Source organism: Carettochelys insculpta, chromosome 10 (genome assembly GCF_033958435.1).
Source record: "Carettochelys insculpta isolate YL-2023 chromosome 10, ASM3395843v1, whole genome shotgun sequence".
Lineage (NCBI taxonomy): Eukaryota > Metazoa > Chordata > Testudines > Carettochelyidae > Carettochelys > Carettochelys insculpta.
Window position 1 is genome coordinate 25,886,923 of NC_134146.1, and position 24,882 is coordinate 25,911,804.

Here is a 24,882-nt window from a genome sequence, read left to right on the forward strand (position 1 = left end):
AAGTCTGTAAAGTATTAAACAAAAAAAAAATGCACTATCCCACTGCACACAGAGCACCTTCACTCAGTTTTCCAGGCTGAAAATGATCAAGTAGAAACTTCTCAACTGTTTCAGCTATATATACAGGGGTTTGCAGTTTGTACTTTTAGCAACACTTTCCTGTCTTCATTGCTGCAGGTTTAAAACAATCTGCAAGAATAGGATCACAACTGAATTCAACACAAAACTGACAGAAGGTTGGCTTTTCTTTAGCATAGCTGGTCTTAAAGTGGCAGAGGCTGGTTAAAAATTACTTAGTAATGTTACTAATAAGAACTTTTACTTAAAATAATTATACAAATGTTATTTATTTTTTCTCATGTTTCTTGTTTCTCTGCTTTTGACGTTTCATTCTGTTTGGACTAGGAAAATGAACTAGCCTCTTCTAGTCTTGTACAAGCACAGTGCTGAAATGTTTGGGTTGCCAGCCCTGAACGCTTACATCCAAACAGAAACATATTTTCGGTTAAATTAAAAAATAGGTGATGAAAAAAACTCAGTGTTTTTTAACACATCCTTCTTTGAATGTTCCAGGTTTATGCTAACTGAAGTTAACTCTCTTGGTCACTACACATTTGTAGCTGCTTCTCTGTAAAAATGTGAATAAATTACTCTTATCTACTCTGTGTTAAATCAGCCTGAGCTGCTTCAGGACGGTGAGTTGGGGGTTAACTGCAAATAATCGGAAAACATGCTTTCTGAGAAAAGCAGGGTGGCAAAACACATTTCCATGTAGTTTGCACGTCCTCCAGAAAAGTTCCCACCACTCACGTAAATCATATTTCATTAACCATAAGCAACTAACATTATTCACCACAGACATATATGACTCTCAGATACACATTCAGGATATCCAAAAAGCAGAAGTGATTTGAAACAGCCAACTTGCAAGAGCACTCTTTAAATATTACAGCTTTCTAACCAGATTTTTAAACAAACTAAGTCTGGCTAAACAAAGACAATTCCAAAACACCAAATATTATGCGGTCTATCACTGAAATGCATTTTGCCTGTCTTAAAGGTTTTAGCGTTTGTGTGGCCCTATCCCTGGACTCCCAGCGTGGTAGTGTAATCAAAGTGATATTTTATCATCTTCAGACCATAGCATTCATATACCTCCTTTTATCATGGCAGGGTACGGAAACTTTAGTTTGTTCCTGTATTACTGCTAGGGAGGATTATTGTAACTTTATTGATTGGACTTCCTGGCTGAGTACAAACACCAAAGCAGGTGTAAAATACCACAACTGACATTATTACCAGGCCCAAGTTAAATAACCAGAGCCGTTGTACTGATAGGCCAAATATTTTAGTTCACAAGCATATTTCTGTAATACAAGTCATTGCTAGCATTGGCTGCTTTCCCTGTTAAAATTTACCGTTTTAAGATCTGATGTCTTCAACTTCCTCAGAACAATTTATTTGAGCAGCTGAAGCTGTGCATCTCAAACCACTGGGCTCATACTTGTTGGTAAATCTTTGCTTGGGCAAAGAACTTTCTCTTTCTTTGCAGTGAAATTCTGAAGCTTTCTTCCTCTATGGCAGGGGTCAGCAACCCCTGGCACAGGTGCCAAGAGTGGCATGGGAGCCAATTTTCATCGACATAAGAGGTGGGAGCTCAACCTTGCCCCTCGTCCCCATGCAGTCAGAGCTTGCTCAAAGCCATGCTGCCCGGGGAGTAACAAAAGACCAGTTAATGCTACTACCAACCACCACCTAACTGGTAAAGCTCTGCATCTTAATGCATTTAAGAATGAAGCTGTTATAAGTAAAACTATTAGTGACTTTAAAAAGTACCACCAGCACTTGGACCGTACATGGAGTTCAAAGGGTCAAATTTTGGCACTCCACCTCATAAAGGTTGCTGACCCCTGCTCTTGAGTTTAGTGCAGTTCTCTTTCATACAGTCAGGGAGCATGGTATAATGATCACACCATGAGACTAAGAATTAGTGTGCGTATAAAAGTCAGAAGCTCTGGATTCTGTTCCCAAATCTGCTATGAACTTTGCTGAGTAACCTTGCATGGGTCACTTAGGGTTTGATTTTCAAAGGTGATGGCCCCTGACAGACCATACTGAGTATAAAATCAGGGTCTTCACTTTCTATGCGTCATTTTCTTGATCTGTGCCAGAAGACTATTATTTCCCTCCTTCAAAGCCAGGTTCTGAAGCTTAATTACCTGGTGTGTGTGTAGCACTTGAGATGCTCTTCTGAAAAATGTTCTGCAAGTGCAAGCAGAGGCCCATAAAGCTACCTGCCCTGCCTGTATCAAATCCCTTACAAATACATATAGTGTGTTCTGAAATTCCAGCTTCTGAAACTCCTCACGTAGCACCTCTTTATTCATTATGCCAGACTCCTGTATTTGATTTGGAAAAATTGGTGGGGATTTATTTCAAGGTGCCATGACCTTAACTTTCACCAGGCCCATTTCTACAGCAAGCCATCTAGTGTCCTCCCCATGTTAGACCAGGTTGCCTCACCACTGCATACTCCAACACTTCTAATCACCTCCCAACCGCCGTCCCTCAGTTCTCTAGGGCAGTCAGGCTACATCTCCCCTACAGAGTTACTGCGAGATAACAGCCGTTATTTCTAAATACCCTTGTGAGCGTCCACACTACTATGCACATGCTATTTCAAAGTAAATTCAAAATAACGAGCGTGTTACTTTGAAACTGGTAACCCTCACTGCAGTAGTAATAATGCCTATTTTGAAACAGACATTTCGAAATAGGCACTTTTAAGACATGGAATAGCACGATTTCAAAATAAGCCATAATGGTACCCAATGGAGCTATTTCAAAATAGTTCTATGGGTCTGGAAATGCTATTTTAAATTAGTGGTTTCCAAATATCTTATTTTGAAATATCTCTGTAGAATAGCCGGAGTTTAGTCTGCTGCCTCTGGTGACCCTCCTGACTGGAGGACAACAGTACACAATGATGAAGAAAGTGACAGGAGAGACATAAATAACTTGATCCAGATAAGACAGGGGTGTGTGAATACCAAAATTCAGTTTCTTAGGAATGAGATTATTTCGCATAGTTGTAATACTATATTTATATCAGCGCATTTTTAATCTGTGAATTAACCCTTACAAGCCCTGTGAAGAAAGTAGGGTAAGTATTATACATGATACTCTCACTGAGCAGAAATCTATAAGGCAGCCTTTCTGCAGAGAGGCTAGAGCAGGGGTGAGAAAAGTTTTTATGTTGGGCCCACTCTTCAGCTCTGCAGTTAGCAGGGCCCCTGCACCTGGCTAACGTAATCCAAACCAACAGAAAGTTCAGTTATGTGCATACAAAAAAATAGCCTTTTGATGTATGTAAGAAAAGAAGTCTGTGGAATGTAACAATTGTATTAATTGTATATAAATGTAAATACACAGACATAAAAACAGTAACAGTTCAACATTTTTAATGAGATGGATGAGGCTGAGACCAGCAGCCAACTGTGCTGTGCCCCCCTTATGAAATTTCACTCCTCCCCATGAGGGCCCACCCCCGACTTTGCACACCCGTGAGCTGGACGACAGAGGTAGAGCTATTTGGCTCAGATAACCACTGCAGATCAGGGCAGAACTCAGAAGTCTGGCAAAGCACAATAGAAAATATTTTATGGAAAAACAAACCCGACAGCGGGAGTACGAACAAACAGGCAAGACTGTCTCGATGCTGAGGCAGAGGGTTTGGGACACGAGGGACACTGATCGGCTTCAGTTCTCTGCGGGTGGCTCTGCTTCATTTTGCTGACACTTCGGGCCTGCCAGACGGCTCATACCCAACCACAGCTCTTACACTTGCACCCATCAATCACTTCTCAGGGCACAGATTGCTGACGCATACAAGCTGTCTGGCATGCCAGAAAAGGACAATGCCAAGCGGGGAGAGTCAGACAGGAATTCCATTTGCAGGGAGTGCTGTTGGTGTGACATGGCCAATAGTGAAGACCAGTGCCTTTTTTGCAGAAAAAAAAAGATGTGCAGCTACTCAGCTGGCTCGCCACCCCATGCCCTCAGCCAATCCCATGGGTGGGGCTGCCAAGGTGCCAGTACTCAGTGCTGGCAAGTGCCAGCACAAAAATGCACTGGTGAAGAAAGAGACAGAGAGGATGGTCTGGGGCGCTACAGATAATGATGGAACCATCCAGAGGGACTATTATTTTACTAATTTATTTAGATAGATCAGCACCTTTTAACAACACTCTCTGATTATGTGTACATGTAAGGCTTAGTTAATTAATTAAACCCAAAACCACACAAAATGATAGAATACCAACTTCTCCCACACTATCAAGCCCAGGACCCAACTTAAAAATTCCCAGTCCTTTAGAAAAACCATAATACAAGAGCTGGGCCTTACAGTGTGCCCTAAAGGCAACAAAATGTAGGGCTCTGGTGGACAAAATTTAGATGTTAAAATTTTTCTCTTGCAAAACCAAAATGGTCACTCACTGTTGTAACTGTTGTTCTTCAAGATGTGTTGCTCATATCTATTTGCATTATAAAGGCAAGCTCATGAATATTATGGGGTGTGCAAATCATGGAGCAAAGGTATAATGTGCTCTACTTGGAAGATAGATGCAGTCATTCTCTATCAGTTGGACTTTTAGAATAGCCTTGAGATATAGTTCCATGTAGAACAAGTTACAGGGATCCAGCCTTAAACTAAACAAGGAAAACATGACTAGGGTGAGGTCCACATCTGAAAACAAAACAAAAAAACAAACATCCCCCATGTTGCAGATCTGAAAACAAGAGGTAAGCACGTCCTCTCAGATGCGGGTGCCAATATTTTCTTTGCCATGTCTATGTTCTCTGTCTTTCTACAAAAGCACATCCATTTTTCCTGGGCTGAGCTTCATCCAGCACGACCTTATTCACACACCTGTCTCTGTTAGTGGGTAAGTTGTTCCACAGCACTAGCCAGCACTGAGCAGGTTTGCATTAGACAGGGGACTGAGAGAATAGATTGCTGTACAGCCCCTCATGGTGAGTCCTCAGGGCACATGCACAGTGATACTCAAAACACTCTGTCTATGTCTACACAAGAAGCATCTGTAGACAGAAGTCACTGTCAGAAGGGATTTCCCAGCAAACCTTCTGTTCCCAGTTTGTGTCTACACATAAAAGCAGATCGAAAGAGCAGTCTGCTATGTCAACAGAGAGCAGACAGACTGCCCGGGCCTCCCTTGACAGAACAGCCAACCGGAAGCTCTGCAAACAGGGCTGCCCAGTGAACTGGAAGCCCCATCTGTCAACAAAAGGGTCCCGGAGTGTCTACACAGCTGTTCTGTCGACAGAACACTGCCAAGAGATGCGTTATACCTGAATGGGGAGACATATAACACTACCGGCAGATGTGTTGGGTTTTGTTGACAAACTGCTCACTAAGAGCATTTTGCATGTAGATGCTCTGAGAGTGTTTCCAATAAAAGCCCAGTTTTGTTGGGAAAACCCTCTCAAGTAGACTTATTGTTTGAGTTTTCATAGAGAAAGAAAAGGAATCACTCATAATAACTAGCAGTCTAGCCCTCTCCTCACTTCTTCAGGTGAAAGCCATGGGAATATCATGAAGGACTACAAGGACAAAGCATTTGAAGAGAGCATAAAGGAGCCACTTTATCATTTCATTAGTCCAAAGGAAAAAAATTGGTTGTAACGCTTTACAAAATCATTGATAGTGTGTTTGCAAAACTATTCATCCTCAGGGTCTTCATAGTCAGCTGGCCCCCTTGGCCTTCAAGGACAGGTCATCAAAACAGGCCTTCTGCCCCAAAACTATAGCTGGTGGACCTGGTGTGTCTGGACTCATGCAATCGTTAGGCATTCTAGTGCAGTGAATGCCACTGTGTCTTGTATGAGAATACAATATATGCTGACTTCCTCGCCACAAATTATTTAGAAAAAAGTGGGATATACCAGTTGTATTGATCACGGCCAACAGCCAACTAGCAACATGCACTGGGAAATATTTTAACTGTACAAAAGAAGAGAATAAATTACTCTTCCACTTTAAACAGGAAATAGATGAAGAAAAGACAATCTGCACTCATGAAGTTTCAAAATTAATGTGTTTTTTTTTGGCAGGTACCTGGTGGTACTGAGTACTGGCACCTTAGCAGCCCCAACAGTGGGACTGGCTGGGGAGGCTGGGTGGGGAGGCTGGGGAGGCTGGCTGCTCTATTGATACAAAAAAAGGACTGTCAAGAGCTGAAAAGAAGTGATGAAACTGGGGATTCAAGACATATGCTTTAGTTAGTAAGCTGTACAAATGGCTGAACGGCAAAGACATCCCAGCTGCACCTTAGATAGAACATTGTATTATGAAGCCCTTCAAACTCAGAGCAACAAAAAAAAAAATCATGTGGGCCGGAAAGGATCAAACAACTTGAGAATGTGAGCCATTACGCAGAGAAAACAATTAACCAGTGGGGTTTTTGTGGTAATGGCTCCCAGCCTCAGGGCTGCAGGGTGACCCCAGTCCCAGCCAATCCCCAGAGCTGGAGTTGCCAGTGGGGCTCTGCACCTCTGAGGACTCCCAGTCCCAGGGCTGCTGGTGTTCCCCTGTCTGGGTCCCAGGGCTGGATCTGCCAACAGGGCTACACACCCCTGGGGCTGGATCTGCCAGAGGGGATCCCAACTGGCGCTGCCAAGGTGCCGGTACAGTATACCAGCCTGTATTGGTACGAAAAAAACACTGGGGAAGATAAAACAATCCTCCAGATATACAGAGGGCTTATGCAACATAACGATGCAAATGACAATACGCCATGTAAGAAGGGTGCACAGCTATGCTTTGAAGGGGGTCATGGGTGTTAGGGGCAGTCCATGCTTGTATATTTGACATTCATAATAAAGTGTGGATCTATAAATAACTAGGCAAGAAGTTGGGGGCAAGAAAACCCCTTGGCTGGGTCTACACTTCCCTCCAACTTCAAAGGGGGCATAGTAATCAGGGAGTGGGGAGATTACTAATTAAGTGCTACGGTGAATATGCAGCACTTCATTAGGCTAACTTTTCCCTGCAGCAACTTCAAAGCATCAGACTTTGAAGTGCTGGCATGAGGAGTAAAGGGACTTTGAAGTGGCTAAGCACATGCCGGAACTTTAAAGTTTGATGCTTCGAAGTTGCTGTGGGGGAGAATTAGCCTAATGAAGTGCTGCATATTCACCACAGCACTTCATTAGTAATCTCCCGTCGCCCTGATTACCATGCCCCCTTTGAAGCTGGGGGAAGTGTAGACAAGCCCCTTGTGAATTTTCAAAAAATTGACTAAAAGTAAAATTTACTGTAGCTCATCTATCAGCCTCTATATCTATGCATCTTTGGAAGGATTAAGCAAAAATTCTTAATAGAATATTATGGACAAAAACAGGCTGACTTCATTTACTAGTCATATATTCTAAACCTCTCTAGCATTTGTAGTAAGGCCTTGGTCCTGCAACTGACAACACACAGCTGTGTGCCTGTACCCATGCTGAACCCAACTGACTTCTTTGAAACTTTGCCTAACTTCTGGTTGGACGTTTTCTAAATAGCAGCTACTCAGCCATATAAACACAAATTGAATTATATCAAAAAGTGAAGCAATAAGTTGATGTGCTTTCATTACATTTCATTTTAAAGCAATCTTTATAATGATAAATCAAGGCACTATTTAATTAAAGGCCAAAGTAGCCCCACTGAAGTAGCTCCAAGAAATCAAAATGTAAATCCACATGATTCTGTGGATTTGCAATACAATCATGCAATACACATGATGCACAGTATAGAAAGAAACAAAACACTTATGAGGGTCTACTTGAAAAAACATCTTGCCGGCATGTGGCCCAAAACAATACTCAGCAACTCTCTTACTTCAGGGATTGCTACGAAGGCCACTGCAGATCATATTTATTACAAACCCAAGTTCCAAAAAAGCCCATCTGAGGCACAATTTATATTCAAGTTACATTTATAAATGGTTTATAGAAAGTAAATAACTGATTAATAAATGTAATAAGCACAATACAGACATAAGTAATGTCTTATCACCAACAATATATTTCAGAGTGTGTCTCTCTGTCTGTGAGTGCTACATTTGTTCAAGAACTCCTCTTAAACTGTAAGAGCGACGACCATGAAATCTGATATGCAGTTTCCTCTTACACTATCTTAAACCAAGGTCAGAGTATGGTTGTGCCTGGAAAGTGGGAAATGCCTGAAATCCCAGGATTTCCCAGAACATGGAAAGGGAAGAGCAAGGACAGGAGGGACGACATACATCAGACTGACCACTGGGGGCAGCAACTACTGGGAACAGTGATTCTGCAGAGTGACCACTGGGGGCAGCTGCAGCAGGAAACCAGTAGCCACAAGGCGATGGGAGGGGGGTAAGTATCTGCAATTATGCCCCACAAGGGGAGCTCTGCTGTTTCCCTGAACACCCCTCCCCCAACTATTCCTCTTTCCGCCCTTCCCCCGCAGAATGCTAGGCCAGGAAACCTATGTCTATCACCCCTGGGGCTGGGAAAGTGGCCCAACCCAGCCCTGTCCCTGCTGCTCTCTCTGGGGATGGGCACAAGATCCCTGCTCCCCGCCCCTCCCCGGTACTCTGGCTAGGACCAAGGGAATGAGCCACACTCCCCTCCCTCTCCGGAGCTCATGCTGGGGCTCAGTCCCCCCACCTCCCTGGATTTCAGCTGCCAATTTTAGGAGTCACAGCCTGACTGGAACCCCCCAGCCGGGGGGAGGGACTGGGAGTTGCAGCCCAAACTGACCCCCCGCTTCCCTGGAGATGCAGGGCAGCTGGCAGCCATGATCCAAACCAGCCCCCTCACCTTCCGAGGACAGGCAAGTGGGGCCTGGATCTGAGGTCTGACCCCCAACTCTTGAGAGAAGGTGGGTTGGAGTGGGCAGGAACAGAAAAAATAAACAAACAAAAACTTCAGTTAAGGACCCGAACAACGCTGGGTACAACAGCTAGTAGGTTATAAGCCTCATATTTATCTGTCAGACCATATAACAATAATTTATTAACCATTTATAAATGGAGCTTCAATATAAAGCGTGATCTCCATGAGCTAAACACTCAAGTAAATTATACTCATAATATACACGTAACAAAGAAGGTTGTTTCCTGTGCCGACGCTGATGTTAGGTGATAAGAAAAGACAAGGAAGCTATTAGGTTGGATTCCTAGACACATGACAGAATAGTTCACTGTAAGCCCTATTTTATTGCAGCAGATCAGTGTAGATACCACATTTAGCTGACTCTGGAGTAAGGTTTTATTCTTTCAGTCACTTGGGAAAGACAACTAGTCTTCTTCACCTGATCCATTTATGCTACGTTAGACTGCAACTGGATTCAGATGCAGATTCAGCATTAAACAAATGGGACACATCAAATGTTGATGAAAGGAAAAGAAATATGTTTCACTAAGGCCATGTCTACGCTACCACTTACTTCAGCAAAACTCACGTCATTCGGGGCTGTGAAAAAACACCCCCCCGAGAGACATAAGTTAAACCAGCATGAGTAGGAATATGCACAGCACTACATCAGTGAAAGAGTTTTTTTGGCAACATAGCTACCACCTCTTCTTAGGGGTGGTAGAATTATGTCAGCAGAAGAGTTCTCGCTCACCAGGGATCTTAAGGCAGCACAGCTGCAGCGGTACAGTTGTGCTCCTGTAAGCATTCTACCCTCTGCTTTCAAAGCCACGTCCTTAACTCTGTACCAACCAGAGCAAACCCTCATCTTATAATTAGAGAACTCCTCCTACTAAAGTAATCTCTGCTTTGCACATCCAGATAACCACAATTTTGGAGGTGCATATGACTGAGAGGTTTATAAATGCTAGTCTTAAAAACAAAATCAGCTTGCTAGAAAACTGTATTGACGTAAAGACCAAATTCTGCTCTCAGTTAAATCCAGGCAACTTCATTGACTTTTATGGAGTTGGACTAATGATCCAACCTAGCATATCAGCATATATTGGCTGTACATGAGTATATCTAGAACTAAACAAGAGCCATCAAAGACAAAAATGCCTGCAGTGTTCTATATTAAATAGCATTTATAAAAATAAACCTTTAAAGTAGGGAGAGCTGATATATGAAAAGAGATATGTAGCTCATAAACTTACCACATAAATCATAGTTAAAAGGTTGGGGGAGGGCACAGAAAAGGGCTGCAGAGTCCTTAAAGTATTGTATACCTTCAGGTTTCAATGAAAATTCACTATAGATTGCTTTATGCCTAAAGCCATGAACACACTGGGACATGCTGTCATTTTCTCGCATTATTTGATTTTAATAAAAAGTTTGTAAGTGTCTTTGCATACTTCCCAGAAGATATAGCTGAAAGGATGTTATAAGACAATACAAAAAAGCTGTTCAAAACAGACCACGTTTTCCATATCATCACAAGGAGCATAGCAAGAAAAACACGTTAGTAATTGGAAGTGCAGACCAAGACTCAGACCTGGAATACTTAAATGTCTTGCTTGTAGGTGGCACATCTTCAAAGGAGAAACTTACTTTTTAATTCTACATTGTTTACCAAGGCAACAGACAGAGGCATAGGCTGCTTTTGCTAAAAGGCTAGGAACCAGCTATCACCAGAAAGGCAGTTTATCTTGTTATGCAGTTTTCATTTTTCCTGTGATGTCTGGTAGGATGTTGGCACAAAATCTTCTGTCTCAGGGGCCAGAACACTATTCCAGAGAACTGCTCGTTTAAATGTCTGACATAAACGCAACAAAGCAGGTTTTATAACACTGGTAAGTGTCACAGAATAGTAAAGGGAGATGTAATGTACTTTTGGCAAAAATAATTTTAAAATAGAGACATCCTGGTATGGAAGTGAAAACTGCTTATGTGTTCTCTGAACTGGTACATCCAGTATCCAGAGTACATTTGCATGAGACGAGGTGAATGGTTTTTGGGGAGGTTTAATTCATAATCTTGGAGCTCTGCAGGTATGAACACTTTCCAAATAGCCTAAATGGAATTATTTTTTGTTTTTAAATAAAATGTTGTTCCTGTTCTTATTTTGTAAGTTAACATAGTTTTTTTTAAGGGTTTTAACACATACATTTCAGCGGTCTATCTAGATAAACACTTGGATTGTAAAACCAGTAATCATGATACAGAACCTGATGCAGAGTAGATGAAAGAAAAAGTCCCAATAGTTTGCAGACCAATCTCACAAGTAAGTGGCTAGGCTCAGAAAAAAACTTGAAATGTTGGCGCAATCAACCAGTTGATTAAACTAAAACTGACATTGTGGAAACTATTATTTATTTTTTTACTTTATTGCAACAGTGCCTAGGCCTAATAACAGACTAAGGCCATAACATCCTAGAATCCGTACAAACATAGAAAACATCACTCCAAATTAATGTGGCGGTTGGTCAAAGTGTATGGTGTAGCTGGAGGTATTCAAGGTCACACTTACAGGTTTTAAAGTCAGTGGAGCTGTCCCAGAGGTGAACTTGATCCAAACTATTTTTCATTCATTATATTATGGCATCCAAATCCCTTCAAGTAGAGCTTCCCGCCCAAACCAATGGGTGGTGCCCAGCTGGCTTTTATTTTTAATCTCTTGAATCTTCATTAATATTCCTCCCCTCCTCCTCCCACAACCTTTAATTTAATTTTTGTTTTGTTTTTAAATCACTACTTAATGGATTTGACTCAGTGTCTTTCCCCAAAATCTTTGGGGGAAATCCTATTTTAAAAAGTTCTAATGTGTGGGTTTCCCCCACATTTGGGGGGAAGGGAGCACTGAATAGCAGAGATAAAAAACGTGAAGTGTTGACATGAGCAAAAGAAAAAACCTGTCCCATCATTTTCCTTTGAGTCTTTATTTTAGGCTTGCTCTGGACTGAAAGCGAACCCCAGGCAGCTGTGCTTTTAAATAACAGAGCAAAGTGTTGGTATTACCATTTAGTATGACTCACTAGCCTTTTGGAGTTTATTCAGGTTTCTTCTTCAGATGTCACATCTGCTACTGTCCACTGACTTGCATAGCACAACCAACAACAGCTTTGTACTGTAAATATCCAAGCAGTGACAGTTGTTGGGAAAAAGCAAGTGAAGAAAGCCTGGGATGATTTACGTTAGGGACTAGTCATAAGTAAAGCACTTATTATAAACCCAACATAAAAATAAGTATATCTTTTGTATTTCAGCCATAAGTGACTTTACAACAGAAAGATCTCTGAAGTCTTTTCTGTATGTGAAAAGAGAGCCCAGCTGAACTGCATATGCGCAAACTCATAAACTCATAAACCCATAAATTCAAAGGCCCTCTCTCCACTAAAATCTGGCTATTATTTCCAATCAGGCCTGTTTGATCTAAGTGTCTGACCTTGGGCAAGTAATTTGACCTTGCTCGGCTTCATTTTTGCCATACATAAAAGAAGTTACATGACTTATCTCTGGAAAGAACTTTAGGATTTTCAGATCAAAGTTGCAATGTAAATATAAAGCATCATTATTATTTCTTTAGCATATAATGATGGTCTTTCTTTCCTTTTTTAATTTCTTCCTGAATCTCCATGGATGTTATATTCACTAAGCCTCAGATTCAGCAGAATCAAGAGAACTTAAGCACATGCTTAAAGTTAAGTGCACACCTAAGTGCTTGGCTGAATCAGAAGGCATGTAGGTTTCCAAGCCGTTCAGCAAAGGTCTTCAGATAGTTTGTGGGTTTTCTTTATTTATTTAAAATTTAGGATTTAACCAAATCTATTCCATTTGTAAGTGATTCTCACATTCCTCCATCTTACACAGATCAATGTAAATAGAATAAATAGCTTTGCTTTGAAAGCATTTAAGCAACTGTTGCTGCAGAATCCAACAATCTAATACATACAAAGGCCCAAGAATAACCTTTGGTTTGATCAGATAGAGGAAAGGCTCAGAGCTGATTTCTTCTGACAGAACTTTGTTCTGCAACTTAGAGAATAATAAAACGTACTGGTGATGAAGGCATGTTTTATAGCACACTTGAATGGAAAAGTACTGGGCTGATGTATTTTTCTGTCCTCCTCAATACCACAAAAGGGATTTGCCATTAAAGTTTCAAAACAAAAAGCTTCTTGACAATGTCAGAATTTTATCTCAAGCAATAGCAATGTTGTCGTTCCCTTATTTCAGAGATTACAGAAGAAACAAAAGACAGAGGAAATGGGGACTATGTTACTTGGCCTGATGACAGGGTCACTGATGCACACAGCTACCTGCACTCAAGCAAAAAGTACATTAGAAAATCATAGTTCCACTCCTTTTATTTTTTTTTCCAAGACAGGAAATAACTTGCAGTACTTACCCAGATTTGGCTGGGACATTGCCATTGATCTCTGTGACAATGGTGTGGAAGACGCTGCAGGATGATGATTCAGATGATTCAGTGTCTGGTTCATGGTCTTTCGAGGGTCTTGCCATGTCGTAATTTTTTCAATATGACTGCAAAACGGAAAGGAAAGGAGATCAATATAAAAGGGTAACCTCAACCATTCTGTGCATGTTGTCAGAGCCTAGGCACCATAAAAGAAACCATTATCTCTCTATCACTTATACATCCTTCTCGATTCACCCCAATTCATCTGCAAACAATTTTAATGCTTTCCTTTGCCTTTATTCTTGAACCAATTGCAACCTTCCAGTCTTCTATCTGCTGGGACACCACTTTGCTTATGTTTCCATATGGACTACCCTCATGAACCTGGACAAATGGTGCCACTCACAACAATGTCTTTGACAAGTTAGATGTCTCCAGTCATCAGGGTCTCAGAAAACACACTGTAGAATACTCAAGGAGCTGACTGAGGAGATACCTAAGCTATTAGCAATTATCTTCACAATGTCATGGAAGACTGGAGAGATTCCTGAGGACTAGAAAAGGGAAAATACTGTTTAATGCCAATCCATGAGAAAGAAAAGGACAACCCAAGGAATTACAGAAGAGTCATCTTAACTTCGGTACCCAGAAAGATAACAGAGCAAATAATTAGGGAGTCAATTTGCAAACACGTTAGAGGATAGTAAGATGGTAAGTAACAGCATAGACTTGTCAGGAACAAATCATGTCAAACCAACTTAACAATTTTTACAGGGTAACACACATTGTGGATTTAAGGAGGATGAGACAGATGTGAAATATCATGATTTTAGTAAGGTTTTTAAATGCTGTCTCACATTGCATTCTTATAAACAAACTAGGGAAATACAACCTACATGAAGCTACTAAAAGGAGAGTGGTTGGATAATCATACCCAGACAGTAGTTATCAGTGGTCCACAGTCATGATGGAAGGGCTTGCGAAATAAGACCCCACAGGGATCAGTTCTGGGTCTGGTTCTGTTCAATACCTTCATTAATTATTTAGATCATGGAAGAGCAAGTACACTTATAAAGTCTGCAGATGACAGCAGACTGGGAGAGTTGCAAATGCTTTGGAGGATAGGGTCATAATTCAAAATTATCTGGACAAACAGGAGAAATTATCTGAAGTAAAGAGGATGAAATACAATAAAGACAAATGCAAAGTACTCAGTGCGAAACAAACAATAAGTTGCTCACAGAGAAAATGGGAATTGACTGTCTAGGATAGCGTACTACAGAGTGGGATCTAGGAGTCATAGTGAACCACACACTAAATATAAGCAAACAGGGAGACAGTGTTGCAAAAAAAAAGCAAACATCATATTGGGATATATTAGCAGAAGTTCTGTAAGTAGACACAAGAAGAAATTCATCCACTCTACTTCGCACTGATTAGGTCTCAACTGGAGTACTGCATCTGGTTCTGGGCGCTACATTTCAGGATCAATGTGGGCAAATTAAAGAAAGTCTAGAGAACAGACCTTAAAAAAAGGATAAAGGACATGGAGCCACTTCCAGGGAGCCCCCTGCGGTAAGTACCAGCCTAATCCCAGTCCCTGCACACCGTCCCACACTCCAAACCCTGCCCCAGCCCTGAGCCCTCTCCCACACCCAAACTCCTCCAGAGTCTGCATAACCCCCCTACTGCACCCCCTTTGCCCAGCCCAGTCACCCCTCCTGCATCTTGACCCCCTCATTTCTGGTCCAACTCTGGAACCCGCACCTCTACTCCATAGTCTATACCCCTCCCACACTCCAACCCCTGCCTCAGCCCAGAGCCCTCTCACATACTCCAAACCCATCATCTCCCACACCTCTCCTGAACCCTGAACACCTCATCCCTGGCCCCGCCCCAGAGCCTGTACCCCCTGTCAGAGCCATTAACCTCCTCCTGCACCCAAATCCCTGCCCCAACCCAGTGAAAATAAGTGAGTGAGTGAAGGTGCTGGGGGGCAGCAAGCAACAGGGGAGGGAAGGCTGGAGTGAATAGGGACAGGGCCCTGGAAAAGGGACAGAGTGGGGCAAGAGTGTTCTGTTTTGTGCAGTTAGGAAGCTGGCAGCTGTAAATATAGAGCAAGCCATAAATACTAGCTTATAACCTACTGTGCAGGTGTTATATGTAAGATTAATACATGGAGCATCCTACAAGCATTTCATTAAAATCTAAACACCAAACACATTTTAAAGACTAATATCTAGTTTCACAATACTAACATACAGGTGTGCCAGACTAGTGTCCAACTATTCATCCACCAGTGTTCAATGAGGTGTGGGGCCTGTCCCATTCGCTGGCACCCAGTCTGCCAGTGTCGAAACAGCCTGCTGTGATGTTAACCATTCCACTTCGCCACATGCTCTAAGTCAGGTTTGGATGTTGCCAGAAATAATATAAACCCCAAGCAGAAAATATCCTTTTTTAAAGAAATAGTTCTGAGGCTGCCTTTATACCGCCAATAACTTTTTGCTTGTTTGTTTTTACTTTTTCTTTCACCTTTAAGCCACTCCCTTCAAGTCTCCACAACTGTAGATCACACACCTGAGTCACTTCCTTTCAGGCCTCGCCTTAGTACTTTCTCCTCTGTGAAAGCCTAGGATCAGCTATAAACCTCATTCATATTTCTCTTCCCCCATTACTGCATTCTTCCATCTTCCCCTCCATGCAAGCTTTTACCATTAGGATCATTTCAGCTATTTTTTTTGTATTCTACTTCACCTTTCCTTTCTGTTAGTATACAAATCCTTGTACCCAGTTCTGTAAAATGATCTTTTTCCAGTCTGCCTCCAACTCTAAAGACTTACAAATGGCTTAATAGGAAAGATGCAGTTATAAAAATAAACTGGCCAATGCTCTCTAGTGTACAGTCCAATCAACTTTTAAATAGGGTGGGGTTTAGTATACAACTGTTATTTCTATTTAAAGGCTCACAGTTCTGTTTGCATTGGCACACTGTATTCAAATAAAAATATTGTGTTTAATCAGGGTTGTGCATTTGGGATTTCTAACAAACACATAGGGGAAAATGTACTTCCCAAGTAGGGATATGCATGTATTAAAGCATAGTATTTAAAAATGTCTGAAATACTATCTTAATAAATCTTACGTCAGAATAGATTCTTCACTTTAAAGTTACTTTTCAATCTTTTAAAATGTAGTCAAGATAGAAAAAAATTAACCACGATTAAATTTTCTTTCTAAGTGACTTTCAAAGATAGACTCAGCTTTATAAACTGGAAGCATAAATTCCTTTAGAAGAACCTGATGCACATAACTTGTCAGAATGTGACTGTGTTCCTTACTACAAAACAGAAACTTAAAACTGCAATTGCCAGTTATGTACATCAAGAAGGGTACTTAACAAAAATAAAAACACAGAAGAATATTAAAATGGCCTGCTTTAAAATCCTCCTCTCTTATCAAAGTTCCCTTCAGTATTAGCATTCTTGCATTTTAATGATTTCCTGCAAGCAATGGACATTAACAGACTACGAAATATGATTATTTTTTGTCATTCAGACCAGAAACAGTGATTACATACAGGCCTGCATTACTTGAGTCTGAACTAAAAGTATTGAAAATATTTGTCATTTGTCATGTTTATTTCTTTTGATTCATGTGTATAAGAAAAGGTACCTACCCCAAGCGTGTAGTAATTTTTACATTCTTTAAAAGCATCGTTATATAAGCTGTAGATGAATTTATTGGATAACCAGGAATTTCTACCTATCTCTAACACAGGAAAAATTAGAACAAAGAAATAAAGTCAAACCCAAACTGTACTTCTCTTCACTCATAAATACTAGGCCTTATCATGCCCCTCCTCTTCTCAAAAGCTGGAAAATGAACTGGCGTTACAGACTGCCCTGGACTTTTCCAGCCCTTGTGTGTGCGGAGCACTTCAGAATGAGACAGTATAGCTGCGTCTACACGTGCACGCTACTTCGAAGTAGTGGCACCAACTTCGACGTTAGGTGGCGAGACGTCGAAGTCGCTAACCTCATGAGGAGATAGGAATAGCGCCCTACTTCAACGTTCAACGTCGAAGTAGGGACCGTGTAGACGATCCGCGTCCCGCAACGTCGAAATTTCTGGGTCCTCCATGGCGGCCATCAGCTGGGGGGTTGAGAGATGCTCTCTCTCCAGCCCCTGCGGGGCTCTATGGTCACCGTGGGCAGCAGCCCTTAGCCCAGGGCTTCTGGCTGCTTCTGCGGCAGCTGGGGATCTATGCTGCAGGCACAGGGTCTGCAACCAGTTGTCAGCTCTGTGGATCTTGTGTTGTTTAGTGCAACTGTGTCTGGGAGGGGCCCTTTAAGGGAGTGGCTTGCTGTTGAGTCCGCCCTGTGATCCTGTCTGCAGCTGTGCCTGGCATCCCTATTTCGATGTGTGCTACTTTGATGTGTAGACGTTCCCTCGCTGCGCCTATTTCGATGTTGGGCTGAGCAACGTCGAAGTTGAACATCGACGTTGCCGGCCCTGGAGGACGTGTAGACGTTATTCATCGAAATAGCCTATTTCGATGTCGCCACATCGAAATAAGCTACTTCGATGTAGGCTTCACGTGTAGACGTAGCCTATATGTTCCAGAACACTTACAGGTAAATATATTCTTTAGTTTAACCAAACAGTGGAATCATTTGTTTTAATTAATACATCTGTCCTAGTACCACCTGTGATCACACTATGAATGCCAGAGAGTCAAGTAATAGCTACTATTTTGGAAACACATTTGTCACCCTCGTCCATCAGAGCACTTGATTTCTGATAATCAAATTAGGATGAGCTGCAGTTTTGTAAAGTAGGGGATTTTTCCCTCTTTGTATCATGAGCCAATTCTCTGCCCCATTAAGATATTTAAAATAAGCCCAATGAAGATACCCTGCCTACAAGAGATTACAAGGAAAGATTTGGCCATTTGCATCCTGTGAACTTTTTGTGTCTTTCCTTACCTATCAGTACAATTAGTATTAAAACAGTACAAAACGCAAATAAACCAAAGAACATATGGTATAAAAAGGAATATTTTTAAGTTAAGACATGTCTAGAAATTGTAATCTGGCACACAAATCAGCACAACCTGTGCATGGTGTATTTACTAACTCTAAGATGTAAAACAACTTTAATTAAGCAAGCCATGTCACTGCAATAAGACCTCTCTCAGATAAAAAGACTTACAAAAACTGATTATAAAAATGTTCTGTAAGTTGTTGTGCAAAGCAGACAGTCACAAAACTGTAGTTGTAACTAATCGTGGTATTGTTCAAAAATTTATCCTTTTTACATGGAAAACAATAATTTGTGCTTTAATTATACAAGGAAGAAGTAGAGCAAAATGAACCATGTGACAAGGCTTCTGAACATGCCACAGAATTGAGAAATTGATCCAAAAATGTAGGGCTCACAGATCTAAAACTGTCTAGGGGCATGGGGAAAAAAACTCCTCAGGAATGTGCTATGTAAATTTAAAATGCTCTCAATAGCCTTAGACAAAAGCCACAAGTGTCCTGGATTGTCCATATTGGTGCCATTCCAGCAGTGTACAAACTTATCTATTGCATTCAAAAACATGGAGACAGAGTTTCTAATGTAGGGGTTCAGTTGTGATATTCATCTTGTGATTTTCAGGATCAAGGAATTGTTGATCACTACTAGAACTTTTAACTACACCCACTCGACAGATTTTTATCCTATTATTCAAGAAAAAAACTGTGATTGACTGACACTATTTAACGTTAATAGATGTAAAGAACTATTGCTACTAACAGGAGAGAAGTACCAGTACAAGTTTAAAATTAACACCAGCTCTACAAATTAGATTCCAGCTCTAAGGGATCTTGCAAAAACAATTATATGGCTTTTACAGAAACAGCAGCAAGTATGAAAACAGGACGACAGTACTGGATATGACTGGAAATTGAACTCTCTTTTCTAATGAACAACAAATCACAGATTTCTAGATAGTTAACCTTTTGGAGACCAAACGAAGCCTTTGTGGAAGCAGGTGTATCCCTCACTTCATAGGAATCAATGGATTTATACTAGTGTAACTGAAATCAGAATTTGGCCCAGTGTGGTGTTTGTTACCTGGTCTCAGAGGACTGCAAAGAGTGCATGGGGTGTCTCCCCCTTTATATCAATCTCAACAGCCTGTTGAGTAGCAAAACTGACAAGTTTCAACTCACAGTATTCTCTTTTGTGCTAAAGGCTAATAAACAGATGTGGAACTGCAAAATGTGGTGTTGGAGAGTTGTCTGGCTGGACTTCTACGTACAAATGTGGAACTTTGTGAGTGGGTTCCAAGCTTCTGAATGCAGAACATCTGGGTAGATAGATCGTGGTGTTCAGTGTGCAGTTCAAATGCCCCTTTAGAGAAGAATCCAGGCAACACATGACATTCCAGTATCACAACCAACTAAAATACATCACCAGTATGGAATCGCAAACGCTGAAAGAGAGGTGGCTCTTATGCAGAACCCTGTTATAAAAGTATAAACGCAGGCATTAAGTTTAATGGCTGACCTGAATTCAGTGGGGCTGTGGAAGTGTAACTAAGGGTTGACTTAGGCATATTCTGGGGACTGTGTTTCTTAAAAGTATGACACAAGTCCAGTGCTTGAAATAAATAAATACATTAAAAAGAGGAGACTATTTCACTAATAAGTATTCTTTGAAGTATTTCAGCTCAAATTTGTGTATTTGTATGCAAAATGGAGAGAATCACTATCCAGAAGATGCTCCAAACATCCTTACTGAAGGATTACTCCACTCTATTTTATTTTCTAGAACTACCAATCCCTGCAAGGGAAAATTAGAGAGAGAGAGAGAGAGAGAGAGAGAGAGAGAGAGCAATGAGACAGAAAGCAAAGCGTCCATAAAAATAAGCAATACAAACCACAGATCATCCATTTGGTACCAAGTGGGCAATCTTGCAGCGCAGTTTTACTCAGTTATGTGGAAAAGACAAACTACTCACAAGACAGACAGCAAAGCTTTAACTGCTCTTACCATTTGGTTCTTATGACTTCACTGGCTAATGGCTACATGTGTATTTATCTTTCAGTATTAAAGTCTGCATTAAATCTGAGCCTTGGTGACAATGTGTAAAAGGCCCTTGACAACGCAGCTTTCTATAAGGCCTTGTTTATATAGGAAAGATTTACCAGTTAAACTAACATGGTTATAGAGGCATAACACCTGTGCAGACACCAAGGTTATGTCTTCATTTCTGGGAGATCGACTCTGCTGCAGTCTGTCTTCCAGAGTTTGATTTAGTGCTCCTGGTAGGGATGCGCTAAATGGAATTCGCGGGTCGCCTGTGTCAGCATCAGTACTTCTGCCCCTCATGAGGAGCAAGGAAGTGACCTCCTTCAGTGGAGATACCACAGAAGCCTGAATTAAGGTACATTGAGTCCACCTACATAATTAACATAACTGGAGTTGCGTACCTTAATTTGACCTTCCCCTTCAGTGTAGACCTGCCCTTATACTGGAACTACAGCAGTATAACATACATTTAGACCTGAATTATAACATAAAACTTCTTTGAGGTAGATATTATGACTTGTTTCTGCAGTGGAGTTGTAACCATGTCAGTCCCAGGATGTTAAGAGGGAAAAGATGGATGAAGTAATAAACATCTTTTATTGGACTCACTTCTGCTGATGAAGGAGACAAGCCACTCAAAAGCTTGTTTCTCTCACCAACCGAAGTTATTTCTATTGGCACATTACTGTGGGGCACTCACATATTACAGTGAGGCAGGCCATATAAATAGACAGAAAAGACAAAATACAAGGGGAGGATTTTCAAGAAAGGTTCAGTTGTGGGCTAGCGCTCCTTCCCTGACAATTGAAACAGGTCTGCTGATGCGGGCCGAGGAGTGGGGACAATGTGGGCAGTTGCCCAAGGGCTTGCCAATGCAAAAGGGCCCTGGGCTCCCAGTTGCCACCACCACTACTGCGGCAGCAGTGGCAGGTGGAGCCCCAGACAGCACATGTGCCAGGTGGTGCTGAAGGGAAGCTAGCCTCTGTCCCATCCCTTCTGCCTGAGGTCACCACCTTGCCCACAAGCCTGGCAATTCTGTCTGCCCCCTTGCAACAAAGGGACCTTTACCAGCATGATTTAAAAATGAGCTCTCTGCCCATGGACTCTGGGCTCTTAGTGGCCAGCCTATCTTTGTAACATGGGAAAGCAGAAGGCCTGATCTATTTTGATGATATTTTGATGATTTTGTTCTATCTCCAGCTCCTGGTAATTCGGGACAAGTTTCTCATGTGGATGTGGGCTTCCTGTTCTAAAGTGTAAAAGCGCTTTAGAATTCTGAGCCAATTCAGGTATCAGGTTTTCAAACTCTAAACCCTAACTTCCACTGCTGCCTGGCCAAGAGAGAGTAGTTAGGTTAAGTTAGGTTAAGTTAGCAAGCAGCAGCATGAAAATTCTGTTAGTCCTCCATTTGCCACACCCACTCTAATGAAGAACTAACCTCACTGGTTTCTATTTAATGGATATTTTTTGCCAGCACCAAGAGACTCAGACCTACTCATTTAAAAAGATGAAGGGGAGAGGAAGGATGGACTAATCTAAAATCTGTTAGTTTGGGAGTGTGCTGTCACATAAAATAATGCACGTTTACAATCTGGCTATCACTATAGTAATCATCTGGCCTCCTTTATCAAGAATTTGTCACAAGGAGGAAAAGAGCGGATTTTGTGACTGAGCCACATGAAAGTAAAGCTGCTTTAGGGCAGGCGAGAAGCTGATGACTCATCAACATCAACTGCCCACATGCTCTGACTCATTTACTGCTCTTCACAGGGTGACAGCTCACATTGTGTGAGAGAACAGTCATCCACTTCCGGCTATACAACCATTATTAAACGTTGGGAAATCTGTTTACATCTCTGAAGCAGTACCAAGTCATTGCCCAATTCCACCCCCACCCCTTCCCTGAAAAAAAGAAAGTGGCGTGGGGGGGGGAATGCCTTTTCTCAATTCAGAGTAATTGCAAGCGTTTGGGTATTGTGCCAGGTGGCAGGCCAAGTTTTAAATAAATGGATAGGTTTTTTTTAGTTTTGTTTTTTAATTTGAAAAGCTGACCTGGGCCACAACAGCATGGTCTAGTGATCTCACTCACTGAGCTACACTGCAATTTCTGGTAAAATTACACCCAGATCCAAGCCACACTAAAGTTCAATGACCCCAAGTATGAAGGATCCAGTAATTAAGGAGCAACTGTACATTAGGGAGTTACAGTGTAATGGAACTGCCTTCAAGATGCTAGTGTTTCAGAAGCTTATTTTAGAAAACAATCTATTTACACAGAACAGACATACAGCAAATGTCTGCACTAAAAGCTTCCATCTACTGCGCAGCCAGTGAACTCCAACATGCTCTGAAGTAAATCACTCTTTCGTGCAATAAGGTAACGGTTCTTTCATCCCCAGAGTGATAATGGCTACTTTTGGCAGACTGTTATGAATTAAACATTTTAATCACCTTTTTCCCTCTCTCTACGTGACACTGTTTCAAGTAACTGAATTTCAGAAGCAAGCCAGCCTACTATTCTCTTAGATCAAGGTGGGACTCATCTTATACTGCATTCAGAAGTCACGTCTTCAGTCAAGGCTCTCCTTTATGTTTTGCATGACTAAAGTTTATATGCATTTAATTATGGGTTGCACCTCCCTGTGTGGCATGGTTGGGACCTGACATCCAGAACAAGAGAATTTGCTGGACTGGGGAAGTCCAGGACTTCTTCCCCCAATAGCCCTGTGCTTCCAGCCTCCCTACCTCAGGTCTCTGGATTCAGCCTGGGCTCCCACAGGACTCCAGCCCCATCCTGCCCCACCAGCTGTTGGGGGGCAGCCAGGAGACTCTAGCTGTGTCCCCTGGCCCTGCAGGGTAGGAGTGGCTCTGGCTCCCAGCCCCTCACTGCTCTGGGGCAGGGAAGCAGGGAGCTTCAGCTCCTGGCCCTGTGCTGTCATGGGGCAGGCAGGACTCCTGCAGTGGATACAGCCCCAGCCCAGTACATTCTTGCTTTGCTGGATGAGAGGGTACTGCATTTGAGGGGTGTAACCTGCAACAGAAATCAAGCTCTAATGTAGATATACTTCACCCTACTTACTATGTAAACCTGAGCTGTAGGACTGATCCTGTGGGGGTGCTAATATTGAAAGTAGCCAGCTTCTTGAGTGCCACAAAGGGTTAAGATTCAGCAGAGCATTTAATACACACACATCTCCTAGAACTGGAAGGGACCTCAAGAGGTCATCTAGTCTAGTCCCCTTGCCCTCTCGGCAGGACTAACCACCATCTCTGACATCTATTTGGCCCAATCCCTAAATGGCCTCCTCAAGGATTAAACTCACAACCCTGGGTTTAGCAGGCTAATGCTCAAACCACTGAGCTCCCCCTCCCATCTTGCCAAACATCCAGCAGGACACTCTGCAGCAGCTGAACTTATCCAGCAGAGTTTCCACTGGTATCCAACATATCACTCGTATGGCTGAACCTGAGGTAGCTCTAGTGAGATTTATTTCTTAAAAATCTTAGCATGGACTTGGCCTCTGAGATGGGAGCCAGTTGCAAGGATGGAGACAGAATATAGACAGGATAGGTTACACATGAATTATAAATGTTTTATGTAGAACTTATTTCTTGTTTTTAGTTAAATAAGGTAGTTCCAACACTGTCTCAGTTATCACTTAACCACTTGGTGCCTGAATCTCTGGAACTCTGCTATCCTCTTTCAGACCGCTTCAACAGTATAAAGCAGTCCTAAAATTTGCACCCATGGTAAGGTTCCTTTGCATTGCCGAAGTGATGTAAAGGAGCAGTATTGTGACTTGAGACTCAGGCAAGCCTCCATCTCTGAAGACTGAGCACGAAGTTGAGATGTTTGGTTCTGTTTATTTTTAGATTTGTGAAATCCTCTCACTTACCCGTATTTCAGCAACTGTTGTCTATTAAAGAGTACTTTGATTTAGGGCACAGATGAGGAGGATACCTGTATTATTACCTTCCTAGTTGTTGTTTCCTTTTGCAAAACAGGTTCTGGCCTGCTGCAGCTCCTGTTCCCCCAAGCTCTTTGGATGCTACCTACCCAAAAGGAAGTTCAAAGGCTCTCACTTCACCAAGTACTGGACAAAAACTATGCAGAAGTGGGTGTGTGGGGAGTGTGTATTTGTGTAAAGAGAAAAAAGAAGGTCTTACCAATCCTTTTCCTCATCTAATTTGCTTTGTGGTTTCACTACTTAGCTACCATGTTACAGAACAAAACGGCAAAAATGTAGCACTTTAAAGACTAACAAAATGATTTACTCACTGATGAGCTTTTGTGGGACAGACCCACTTCATCAGATCAATCTGATTTACAATACAGACTGACATTTATAAGCACAGAGGACAAAAAAAAATGCAACAAAAACTGACAAATCAAATACATAGAATTGAAGGAGGGGGATGAG

General features: G+C 41.8%; 1 protein-coding gene across 1 annotated transcript in view; it reads right to left on the reverse strand.

Annotated features, from left to right (window-relative positions):
- WWTR1 (WW domain containing transcription regulator 1) overlaps positions 1-24,882 on the reverse strand; it is a 125,624-nt gene that overhangs the window by 39,265 nt on the left and 61,477 nt on the right. The window contains exon 2 of the mRNA XM_075004629.1: positions 13,367-13,503. Within this exon, the coding sequence (XP_074860730.1) occupies positions 13,367-13,503 (137 nt within the window). The remainder of the gene's footprint in view (positions 1-13,366; positions 13,504-24,882) is intronic.